This window comes from Alligator sinensis, unplaced genomic scaffold, assembly GCF_000455745.1.
Source record: "Alligator sinensis unplaced genomic scaffold, ASM45574v1 scaffold118_1, whole genome shotgun sequence".
NCBI classification, from domain to species: domain Eukaryota; kingdom Metazoa; phylum Chordata; order Crocodylia; family Alligatoridae; genus Alligator; species Alligator sinensis.
The window spans coordinates 3,315,410-3,328,583 of NW_005841850.1; the positions used below are offsets into that span (position 1 = coordinate 3,315,410).

Sequence of the window (13,174 nt, forward strand, 5' to 3'; positions counted from 1 at the left end):
GGGAGGGGGGGGGGAGAAAATGGCCGAGGCTAAAATACAGTTTTTGTTTAGTCTGGCCTTGAGGATTAACCTTACACTGAAGCAGTCTCGGGTCAAGCCTGAACAGCCAAACCTGCTGGAGCCGTGGGCTGAAAAGAAGGAGTCAAAAGCCCGTTGTACCCGGCGCAACAAAATGAGCTGTCAGCTCTCAACGCCAAGATGTTGCAGGAAAAAAATGGCTAAACAGCTTAATGGAGGAAACCAGAGCTATTTTGGGGGAGGCGAAGGTGTTCACAATGCACAAAAACCTGCTTTACCACCCAAAGACAAGGCCACCTTGTCCTGCCAGCGAAGCTGAATTCACAGCTAGCTGGATTAGATTACCTCCGAGACTCGATGTCACTCATGCGACTGCAAGGCACAATGATTGCTCGTGTAATACAGAAATCTATATTCACCTAGTAATGCTATAAAGATGGTGCTACCCCAGGGAACGGAGGGCAATGTTAGGAGCCTTGAAGAAAATGCATTCAGTGTTTGGCAAAACAGGGGTGCAGACCATGGGATAAACAGCCTCTGGATGTGCTCGAACTATACCAAGGGTCGGGGGGAGAGGAGGTGGGTCTGTGGCTTCGGGATACAATGGAACAGTGTCCCCCGTATTTTCTAGCACCCGTCGCTTCAATTCAATGAGCGGGGTACTTGACAACTCCTCTTTGCCCCGTGCCCCTCGTCCAGCTCTCTTTGAAAACCCAGCAAGGAGATCATCACCGGAGCCTGCGTCGGCAAAAAGCACGTCCGGATGTCTACGCTGCCCTTTTTTTTTTTTTTTTTTGCCTTCGTTTTGGAGGAATGCATCCAGATTGCAGGCGTTCTGCAGTGTCCTTCACTTGACAGATGGGGCTCTCGGATCGACGTCGCCTTGCAGTCTCCGAGGCAGCTGCTGCCTGGCATCGCGCGTCCCAGACCGAGCAGACAGACCCGCAGAATCCCTCAGCGCTCTCTGTTGTAACACCTCCTTCACCCCCGCCTAGCCTCCCCTCTCCCTCGGCCTTCACCCGGTCCTACTCGGAGGGGCACCTACAGACATCCTTAGCACCAGCCTCCTCACCCTGGAGCCCACGGCAACCGTGGCACAAAATAAACCAGAAGGATGCACCCGTCTCCAGTGCCACGGGATGTTAAGCAGCAATGGAGCCCATTTCAGGGCAGGCTGCTGTCATCAACACAAGCGCGCATTGCTGCAGCGATGAGGACCAAGGGGCATGGTTATTCGCCTCTGGCTGCCAGTTCTCATAGCTCAGTTAAGAGCAATCCGCCGAACTGCTCGGGTTGGCATTTCCCATGTATTAACAAGTGACTAGGTACTCAGACCTTGAGCCACGGATGAGCAGAGTCCACGAGGGGCCTTTCAGCAACATCAGTAGCTTTGGATGAGGCCACTGGAGAAAAAGCATCTGAATGTGGCCACCTATAAGGGAGCCTCAGGAAGGAGGATGTGCACTTCACTGTGGCTGAAATGACCGCTTGTCCCAAGACAAGGTGCCTCTGAGGTCAGGACTGAAGCAGGGTTTGCAGCTCTGAAAGGCTTGCCTTTGATGTACCTGCTAGCTAGGGGAGTAGGTCTCGCTTCTCATGCATCAGGGGAGGTTGCCTTCCTTACAGCAAGGAGCATGACTTGCCAGGCATATCTCACCTCATCTGTTCCCCGTCATTGCCGGGGCACCCAATGTGGGTGGCAGTCCCACCATTTCTGGGTCACGGTTTAGTTCCCGGGGAACCGAGAAGCTTCAGTTTAAGCAAAGAGCTCGAACTTCCCCATAGGAGTGCCCCCCTCCCCCAATCAGATACAGGAGGTCAAAAGACAAGTCCCTTCCTGCCACCAACATCACGGGATCATGGAAGCGGTCCGTGCACGGGTACGAAGGACCGTCACCAACAAAAAGCGACCAGACGCCACTTTGCTGGGGCACCTGAGAGACCACACGGAAGCACAGCACAAATCCAATAGCTGTTGCACGTATTAATTCGTATGAAAGCCCATTCTTTGCCTCCAACTCTTCTGATCTGCCCTAGACTGCAAGCCTAGGGATGGGACTGCCGGTTCTTTCCGATGCCAAGCACAGCGGGGCTGGAGGCAAACTGTGCATGCAAAGGGAAGGAATTTGCCCCCGTCACCATATCCCCCGTTCCTCTAGGTAAATAACATGCTTCATTTCTCTTTGCAAAACAGCCTGGCTTGTGTAGGAAGACCACATTTGGGGGCTGGCTTTGTTTTGCTTCCCTTAATGCGTGGAGAGAATCTTTCGCTCCTACATAAATTCCAAGTTTCATTTATTAAATGCCTCGCTGGCATTTTCTCTTCGCTCCCATACTGCTCGTTTAATATTGCATTTGACATTCGAAGCTTTATAAATGGCAACAGAAGCAGAATGGGTGGGCTAAAAATAGCTTACAAAGTGAGAAGCGATGCTAGAAATAGGCTCGTGAGCAACAGTCGCCCAGCTACCTCCCCCGCCACGATGGGAAATGACAACATTGTGGAGACGAGGGAGATCTCGGCGTTACGAGCCGCCGGGCGGGTAACGCTCCGGGTGCAATGGTGCCAGCCGCCCCCTCGGCCTGGGCAGCAGGGACCGAGCTGAGCACCTCTGCAGCGAAAAGCACGAGCTGCGACGGCTCGAGCTCGCCAGTTAATGCTCTCTAAACGGGGCACCGTCACGACTCCTTTTGTCGGCAGAGGGGCACGCACGGTGCACACGGACTACGTGACGGTCAGCCCACCGTGGGTTCCTCGCCGTTCCACTTAAGCACTCCCCCGAGTCAATGACCCACGACAAGCCACGTTTGGTCTTTAAACCATCAGTGCCCGCTCCCCTTCTCACACACGCATGCACAGGCTCTGCGTCTCCTTCCCGGGTCTGGTAATTAATCCGCAGACACATCAGCAACGTGATGAGTCAGTCCCATGACTGGATCGTGCATCATCTCCTCTCTCCTGGGCAGCTTTCAAAATTAGTGCTGTGAAAGCGGTGACAAGAAAAGACACTCCGAGCAACGGGGCTGCGGTATCTTGGATGGAGCAAGCACGAAAGGCTGGGGAGGAGGGCTCATTTTAATTATCCGTGACAACAAAACAGTGCCGGCCTGCACAATCTTGCTCCCTCCTCTGTCAATGGCATTTTCACGCCGTCTTCTATTTTTCCCCCCAATCTCCTCCCTGTAGACTGTGCACCCACTTGTGAAAAGGTCCCTCGACATTTCCCGTCCCCCCCACCAGCCACGTCTTGCCGCGGGACCGTGTGAGATTAGCACGGTAACATTGGACAGGCCCTTGGGAGCAGGTGAAATGTAAGCTTTGCTGGTGAATCACAGGCTTGCGATTCCTGGCCCAAAACCTGTCTCCTTTCCACCTTGATCCTTGTCTCTAGGGGCAAAGTCCAATAAGCACGGACTCACTTCTCACCCTCCATCACAAGAAGTTGGCTAGTCTGCGTGTCAGTGCCCGTTTCTTTGGGCAGTTCTGCTTTGGCCCCGAAGTGAGGAGCATGTATTAGGCTGAGAGAGAGTTACAGGCCCATTAAAAAGGCAAATTCAGCACAGGAGTGGTCCCTAGTCCAGCAGCACTAAAAAAGTTGGAGGAAGTTTTGAGTAGCCTTAAGGGGAGGAATCGGACTCTGAACCACGCTGGAGTGGAGAAGCAGTTAAGCCAGTCATTGTTGAACTGGAAAGCTGGCTTTAGTGAAGGAAGGAGCTGCACTTGCTGTTAGGGCACATTAGAAAGACAAACGTTTGCAGGAAATGTTCTACCATGGATGTGAAATTTTCAAAAATGCCCTGCGTTGGCTTTAGAAATGTAGAAAACGAGGGTTGGAAGGGACCTCAGGAGGTCACATCTAGTCCAAACCCCTGCTCCAAGCAGGACCAGCCCCAACTACCTCAGCCCAGCCCAGGCTTTGTCTATCCAGGTCTTAAAAACCTCCAAGGATGGAGAGTCCACCACCTCTCTGGGTAACCTGTCCCAGTGTTTTACTACCCTCCTAGTGAGAAAATTCTTCCTAGTATCTAACTTAAACTTGCCTTGCTGCAACTTGAGCCCGTTGCTCCACGTTGTCACCTGCCCCCACTGAGAACAGTCCTCTTTGCAACCTCCTGCAGGGAGTTGAAGTCTGCAATTAAATCTCAACTAGATACACAACGCGCAGACACACACATACACGTGTCTGTTTGAACTTCTTCAGGCAGACATGCCATTTCTACGGCAAACACACCAAGCCACGGTGTCTCCGGCTGCCGCTCCCTCAGTTGCTCCTGCTAAATATGACATCACTGCAATTAAATCAGCCTTCACCCCACAATTTTCTCCTTTTTTTTTTTTTACATGCAAATCTGAATTACGCTCTGTAGCTCACTGAGGGCCAGCGCTGAAGTCAAAGGACCAACATTAATTTACAACAACTAAGAGCCTTCTGAATCTAAGAATCCTGGTCCTGAATCTACAAAAAAACCCCAAAACACTGCATGAAATAACTAGAGTTCTCTCTGATACATCAACAGAGAGAGAGAAGGAAATGCCTGCTGTTGGGACGGTAATTTTTCTTTTCTTCCTCACTGGCACATCGTATACCCTTTTAATTCTTTTTTAATTATGGTCAGTCGTAGCTCTTGTTTTAAAAAAAAAAAAAAAAAAAAAAGAAAAAGTTAATCAAGTGACGTATCAGATGAACAGCATTTAATAATTGCACACACTGAATGAGCGGTGGGCTATTATTTACTTATTTTTGACGGTTCCCATCGATACCCGTTTCATCCCACATGTCATCATTGGTGGCTATAGGGTTACGCAGCAGTTGGCTGAAAGAGGAAACTCTAGCTGGATGAGTGGCTTATTTAGGAAAGAGTCTAAGCTAGAGAGAGTCACCAGAGCAAAATAGAGCAATTCTTTGTGTCGCCCCCACCTTTCAAGTCCGGTCTTGACATCTCAACATATAGTATGCAAAGGAACCGTTACTTTCATTTCAGATGCATATTGCAGCGAGGAACAATATGAAGAATATTATTTCAGTGCCCAGGGAAAAATTAGCAAGTCAAATATTGAATCAGGCCTCTAGCATATGCTAAGGAGATTGCTTTGATCTTATCCACACTAAAAGCTCTATTATTGAATTTAAAGTCTGTGAACACATATCAGACCAATATACAATGCATATCTGAATACATGTTTGAGAAGCAAGGGCTGTTTTGACAAAGGGAAAAAAAAAAGAATATTTTAAACTCAAAATATCAAAGTTATTGCATCGATTGAAATACAAATGCTCTTTTTCATCTGTTTCAGTGGCTTTACTAGGAGAGCAACCTGCTCCCCAGGAGAAGACCAGAGTTTGGATGAAGCTTCACAAAAAGTCTTGTTTTCAGATTGGGGCAGATGAAGCTTGAGGCTTTTTCAAAGGGGGCTCTGATGCAGGAGAGCTGTCAAACAACAGAGTCCCGTGACTTTTCTTGGCTCCCTCTGGCGGACAACGACAGAATAAGGCAGCCTTCGGGCTCACCTGCGCAGGAGGGCGGCCAGAAGAGCTGCAGTCCTGCAAGGATGATTTCACAGGTTTTCCTGGGGGGAGACGAGCCCTCGGAGCACCCATACGAAGGGGCTCCCTCGTGTTTCCCAGGAGAACGGGATTACACAGGGCCGGCAGGGGAACGCAGGAGCCAGACCCATCAAAAACAAAAAACTAAGCCTGAGTAGCCTGGTTCGGGTCATCTTGAACCCGTAGAGCCAAATTATTTCTGCCTTACACCCATGCCACCCTATTGCTATTCCTGGTTAGCGCTCTATCCTCTAAACCCCACCTAGGTCCAGACAGGACACTGTGACTAGGCAGATCACAGCTCTGACATGGAGCGGTGATTGCCACGTCCCCAACTCTCCCTGTATGACCTGAGAGCCGGGGGAAAAAGTAAGAGCCCAATAATCCAGGTTCATAAATCCATGCTCAACTCCACCAAGAATATCAAAAATCAGACAAAGTATGTCTAAAAAACACAATTATTTTTTTTTTTTTATGGAGAACGTTCCCCCAGCACATTTCTGTGATAAATGGAGAGAGCTCTCTACTGCTGATGTGCATATGGGAAAAAAAAACTTACCATTTTATTATTGATTTCATGAAAATGAATTTCACAGACTTTTTCCACCACATCTTCATTTTCAAAAGTGACGAAGCCAAATCCTATTTACAGAGAGAAAGGAGGAAAAATATTAATGATACACTTATGTTATAAAAACAGAGATTTCTTTTCAACAAAGCATCTACAGGTGGGCGGACCTCGGTTAAGTTTTGCACGCGTGTGCACACACAGGCACACACCCGCAATCCATTGAGCCCTCAGGAAAAGCTCCTATAGATTATTAGGGAACAAAGCAGAATTAGAGAAATTTAATAGTAATCTGTCACCGGTTTTCTATAGACTCTATTGCAGAATTAAACCTTTCCTATAGAGAGTCTTTGGTTCTTTCGATAGCATTTAATGGACAGCTCTATCTCTGCTGCAGGATCGCTCCAACTTACAGAAGGGATGTAATTCTCCATTACATCTTATAGGATTTTAGAGTAATCCTTGTTTCATATCTAAGGAACTCTATTGATTTCACCTCCTGCTAAATTCTGTGGGACTTCTCCATTAGGGAAGATTCATTAAGTGACAAAAGAAAAACATGCTCAGGGAGCGAGAGAGAATGATTCCTCATTTCCCCATCACCACCGCCGTCAAGAGGGGGAAAAAAAAAATTAATGATTTCACAAACATGTAGCAGCACTTGGTGTTTACGGTCGCCTCTGAGCAAACAAGGAATTTACTCATCTGTTATTTATAAGGGTCAAAAGACGCCGGCTCTGCTCTCACAGGGAAGCAGTCAGTGTAATAAGTGCTTCTTGGATCACTGCAGGTCTAGGCTTGTCCTTTCAGCACACTGATACAGTCAACCCTAAGGGTCAGCCGAGATCCGGAGGTAGTTATTTGTCCCTTTCTTCCTGAATTGCTTCCTCTAATGCCTCATCAGGACATCCTGAGGCCTTTAAGAAACTATTAAAGTTTAAGGGCCTCTGATCTGATCACTCATCTTTTCTCTAGTGCTGCTTCAAAAGGACCTATGGATTTGGGCCGGTTTAAGGTTGCTTGATGCATGCTGTTTGCCCGGCAGCTGTACACTGTATTCACTCTGTTGGGTCCACACAGTCCTAGATGCACCACACCAAAGAGTTTTGGCAGCCAACTACAAGTCTACATATCGCTTCCTCCCCCACTGCGTTTGGCGAAGAAAGAAAAGAAAGGAAAAGAAAAATGAAGGGGTTCTGGCTGCTTCTCTGAGAAGAACTATTAAAACATCTGAAGATAACATAAAGGATACTGTAAGGTGTCCTCCATAATAGTACCAAGAACTTCACTAGCCAGGAAAATGCTGGCAGGATCTATCTATATGGACAGATATCTAGCTATCTAGATAGAAATATAGATATAAATACACACATCCATCCATCCATTCATCCATCCAGAGAGATGCATCTATCTATATACCTATACATACACCCTGCCAGCATTTTTATGCCTAGTGGAGGACACCTTACAGTATTCTTTATGTTACATTATATATATATACACACACACACACACACACACACACTCCTGAATACATCTCTATCTATATCAATATCTATATTGATCTCTCTCTATCTATATCTATATTCAGGTGTATGTAGTTGGAAAAAAAGAGTGGGGAAAATTCTTCTTAGCAAGCTTTTGGGAACAACCTACACCCCTGAATATGAATATCTATCTAGCTGGATATAGATACATACCCCTGAACATCTCTATATCTAGATATAGATAAATACCCTTGAACATCCATCCATCCATCCATTTTCATATTCAGGGGTGTAGGTTGTGCCCCAAAGCTTGCTAAGATGAATTTTCCCAACTATTTGAGTTGGCCTAATAAAAGATATCGGATTTACCCAAAGAACCTTGTGTGCGTATGTGTGCATGCATGCATGCATGCATGCATATATATATATCTATATCTATATATATATCTATATCTATATATATCTATATATATATATATATATATTCAGTGCACAAGCATAAATGAAGTCTGCATACCCAGTCGATTGCAACTTATGCTTTAAATCAAACCAAAATGATGGGGAAGGGAAGACAGATAAGCAAGTTCAATGCTGTCTGGTTTGTTTTATGTAAATACTTTTGCAAAAGTAAGCCAGCTGCACGTGAGCAAGTAAACATCTCATTCCCGCACACACACAGACCTTGGATGAGACTTTCAGCTGGTGTGGCTGCTCCGAGGCCACGCTGACTCGCGCCAGCTGAGAATCCATTCCTCCCATGGCACAAACCTCAGCAGGCTCGTGACGGGGGAGAAGAGTCTGCCCTGGCCAGAGCTTGGGTTGCTAATCCACAAACCTGGTCCTTCCCACTCCAAACCTAGCCCTTCTCATCCAGGAGCTGGCAGCAAAATTGCTAAAGCGAGGCCTTGTATTAACATGCCTTGGTTGCTTTAAACGTGAAATAAAATGTGCTAAAAATTCTGCCTACGAGCGAGCACGAAACTAGATGAAGCCTGCCAAAATAAAACAACAAAACACATTCTGCAAACAGCGTCCTTGCAGCTGAACATCCACGGTTGCTTATTCACAAACTTGCAGAAGCCTGCCCTCCTTCGTGGGAGCTGCGGTGATTAGAGGGAGCTGGCAAGGTTAAAGCACCCACGGGGCCATTTGTTTAGGAACACGCCGTCTCTCCGGTGCTGCTGACCGCTTCTCCCCTCCTCTCGCCCCGCCTGGCTGAGCCCCCAGCAATGGGCGTGCTTCGCAGCCCGTTTAGAAACAACACCTAGCAAGCACATGGCATTAAAATCCAAAGCCGTCGCAGGAAGGCGTTTCACGGTGAACTTCAAGCACACCACATCTCGAGCCATCTTACTGGATGCCTGGCTCCTTTGCCTTCTGAATGGCGCCATCGAATTGTTCCTTCAACAGGAGTCCAGTTCAGACTAACCTTTTCTTTCTCTTTTTTTGTGACGACCGAATACAACCTGCGTGGGACCTGGGTGCCACGCTGTGTTAGGCAATTGTTGGTGCTGTGAGGACAGCACCCCTTTTGCCCAGCACAACGAAACGTCTAGTCCAGTTCCTCAAGTCGTCAATTGTTTGAGCACCAGAATCATCATCATTACTAACTCATTAGTGAACACTGTGATGGAGGATCTCTTTTGGCCCACTGACCCTCCCCACGCCTGCCAATAGGACTGAGAAAAGGAGGGGCACTTACTTACAGTTCATACGCCTAACACTGCCTGAAAACCCACCAAAATCATTACAAGTCGGTCTAATAAAAGATATCACATTTACCCAAAGAACCTTGTCTGCCCATGTCCTTAGACCAACACGGCTACAACCTACACCACCAAAACCATTACACCGTCTAACTCGGGAGTTATTTCCTGCCTGCCTCCATACAGCTGAAATACAGATTTATCAAAAAATGATTTGCCTGATTAAAGAAGATAGCCATCCCGCATTGTGATTTTGTAACAAGGATAACACAACAATCCACTGGTGTCAACACTCATTTGCAGGTTTTTAAGAGATCCACGCCATTTCCAACAGGCCTGTCTATTTGGCTTGATGAAAGAAAACAAACTTGATTATGTCTAAAAACCTTGATTTATTCCTCTTGTGGAAAAGCAAAGAAGTAACAGAACAACTAATCATCAATAAGTGCCGTTCTTTAACTGTGCAATCATTTTGCTGACGGGGCGCGTGCTCATCTACAATGGATTTGTTAGTTTAAAGTGGTGGTTAAAGCAAAACAGTAAGACCGCAGGAAGGGTTTGTGCACGAGTGGACAGAAAAGAGGTCAGGAGAAGACCGATCTGAGTTCGAACAGACTTTTCCACAGAAGGGACAGTACTTCTCAAGTACACCCTTGTAAAGGTTTTTGTAGGACACAGCTTTTTGCATGGGGAGAGGAAGGGGTGAGGTTCCCCCTCTTGACTTCTAGGTGGTCACTTGTATGCTTCAGTCAAGTTACTGCGGTTGAAGCATAGGTCCAAGAAAACCCATAAAAGCTTGGGCCTCTGGTAAGAAAATACGAAGAGGTTGCTACAAAGGTGACACTTCCAATGCAACCTAGTCTCCTTCGAAATGTCCATGCTGGAGGACCCGGGCAACTATAGACCAGTCAGTCTCACCTCCATCCTTGGCAAAGTCTTTGAAAAAATTATCAAGGCTCACTTTTGCGAGAGCCCGGCAGGACAAATTATGCTGAGGGGAAACCAGCACGGGTTCGTGGCAGGCAGATCGTGCCTGACCAATCTAGTCTCTTTTTATGACCAGGTTACGAAACGCCTGGACACAGGAGGAGGGGTGGATGTCGTATACTTAGACTTCAGGAAGGCCTTCGATACGGTATCCCACCCCATACTGGTGAACAAGTTAAGAGGCTGTGACCTGGATGACTACACAGTCCGGTGGGTGGCGAATTGGCTGGAGGGTCGCACCCAGAGAGTCGTGGTGGATGGGTCGGCTTCGACCTGGAAGGGTGTGGGCAGTGGGGTCCCACAGGGCTCGGTCCTTGGACCGATACTCTTTAATGTCTTCATCAGTGACTTGGACGAGGGAGTGAAATGTACTCTGTCCAAGTTTGCAGATGACACAAAGCTATGGGGAGAAGTGGACACGCTGGAGGGCAGGGAACAGCTGCAAGCAGACCTGGACAGGTTGGACAAGTGGGCACAAAACAACAGAATGCAGTTGAACAAGGAGAAATGCAAAGTGCTGCACCTAGGGAGGAAAAATGTCCAGCACACCTACAGCCTAGGGAATGACCTGCTGGGTGGCACGGAAGTGGAAAGGGATCTTGGAGTCCTAGCAGACTCCAAGATGAACATGAGTCGTACTGCGTGCAATTCTGGGCGCTGCACTTCAAGAGGGATGCGGATAACCTGGAGAGGGTTCAGAGAAGGGCCACTCGTATGGTTAAGGGGCTACAGACCAAGCCCTACGAGGAGAGACTAGAGAAACTGGATCTATTCAGCCTCTGCAAGAGAAGGTTGAGAGGCGACCTTGTGGCCGCCTATAAGTTCATCACGGGGGCACAGAAGGGAATTGGTGAGTATTTATTCACCAAGGCGCCCCCGGGGGTTACAAGAAATAATGGCCACAAGCTAGCAGAGAGCAGATTTAGACTGGACATTAGGAAGAACTTCTTCACAGTTCGAGTGGCCAAGGTCTGGAACGGGCTCCCAGGGGAGGTGGTGCTCTCCCCTACCCTGGGGGTCTTCAAGAGGAGGTTAGATGAGTATCTAGCTGGGGTCATCTAGACCCAGCACACTTTCCTGCCTATGCAGGGGGTCGGACTCGATGATCTATTGAGGTCCCTTCCGGCCCTAACATCTATGAATCTATGGAAAACTCCTAGCATGCTAACCTAGTCTCTTTGGAAATGACCAACCTGGCAAAGCCACTCAATCATCATCTTCAGCCTGAATGCACGAAGTAGCTATGTTTAAAACCATGCCGCATCTGCGTATTTCAAATGGCAAATCATACTGGGTTGTTAGAAGAGATCACCATTCACTCTGGTTGCCAAGCCCTGTTTTAAAGAGGTCTAGGAAAATCGGAGAGGGATTTTACCTCCCTGCAGTAGGCAGCTGCCTTGAATTGCTGTAGGGAACGCACTTACCTTGGTTATTTGGGGCAAGTGAAGACAAATGCGAAGGGATGGGCTGAAGTTTGAAATACCCACGCTCCCCGAAACCACGGATGTCTATCCGGCATTATTAGCCCCATAGCTTCCAAAGAAGTTCAAGTGCAAGTATGGATCTCCAGGAATGGCAAGGTGCGGTCTACTCGGCGTCAAGCCAGCACGAGGCCTGTCCCCTTCCCACCCTACCTCTGCCCCAAGGACCGGCAGGATCAGACTGCTAGGTTGCAAACCAGACTGTGGGAAGGGGAGAAAAAATAAATAAATAAATAAATAAAAATCAATGGCTCCACATTCAATGTTTTACCTTTATAACCACTGACGCTTAGCTGATTGGAAAGCCACCAACAGATTCCAATCACTTAAAATCCATAGGACATTAACCAAGAGATCATATCGCTCTTTAAATGCAGCAAGCCCATCTGGAATCAAAAAACCTCACAAAGATAATCTGCAATGTGTTCAAAATTGAAAAGCGGGGGAAAAAAAAAAATTAAAAAAATCTGCTTCCAACTTTTAAACAACTGCACAAGGAAAAATATTACTGTATGAATGCCCCATTAGTCAGCATAATGAATACACACTCATTTTTAAATTACCCAAACTCTTACAAACCTTCCTGGATTAAATGATGATTATTTCTTATGAGAGGTACCAAGAGTCAACAAAAAACAAAAAATGTTCTGCAGAAAGTGGACGAAAAAGATTAACACGAAACAAAGACGGCTGTTTAAAACGGTGACAGAAATAGGATTCCGGTTGTCAAGGAGCGCACATTTTAAAATGAAATTATACTGCATCCTCCTGAATGAAGCTATTATTGGAAGCTAACAAGCTCTATTTAAGAGATAAGCATTTAACAGAGTCAAACGGTTGGGGTTTTTTTATTCAAATGAATAAAACTGAATATTCATTTAAATAATCCTTTCTGTAAAAGAAAAGACAAAGAAGAGGAACAAAATAAAGAGGAAAACAAAATGCCCCCACATGAGAGCATCTGAGCCAAGTGAGAGCACTGAAGGAAACGGAGACATGAATTCATGACCTTCAGGTGAAAAAAAATCCTCCGGTAGGCATTTGCTCAAAAAAACATTTCAGCCTATTCATGTGCTGGCTAATGGCCACTAAATAGACACTGAAACGAGGGCCTGCTATATCTTCAGGGGTATTGATTGATGCAGGCAACGCGATTGCAGAAAAGAGCCAATACTTCTACATTTCTTCTGTATTATGGGTTCAGAAGAGCAAGACATTCACATGTAGGCCATGAGCTTCTGCTCACAATGAGAGTCAATCAGCAATTGCAGGGGTTGCCTGGAAGATGCATTGTTTCATTGGGGGAAGAAGGTGGGGAGTCGGGAGGGAATCAAACTCCTCACTTCTGAGATGCCACCCCACTGCTCCTCTTGGGGAGTAG

General features: G+C 46.9%; 1 protein-coding gene across 24 annotated transcripts in view; it reads right to left on the bottom strand.

Annotated features, from left to right (window-relative positions):
- MSI2 (musashi RNA binding protein 2) overlaps positions 1-13,174 on the bottom strand; it is a 339,949-nt gene that overhangs the window by 67,207 nt on the left and 259,568 nt on the right. For all 24 annotated transcript variants that reach the window (XR_003095321.1, XR_003095316.1, XM_014522719.2 and 21 more), the window contains exon 7: positions 6,124-6,206. Coding sequence is in view for 22 of the 24 variants with exons in the window: in XM_014522719.2 (XP_014378205.1) it covers positions 6,124-6,206 (83 nt within the window). In the remaining 2 variants the exon portion in view is untranslated. The remainder of the gene's footprint in view (positions 1-6,123; positions 6,207-13,174) is intronic.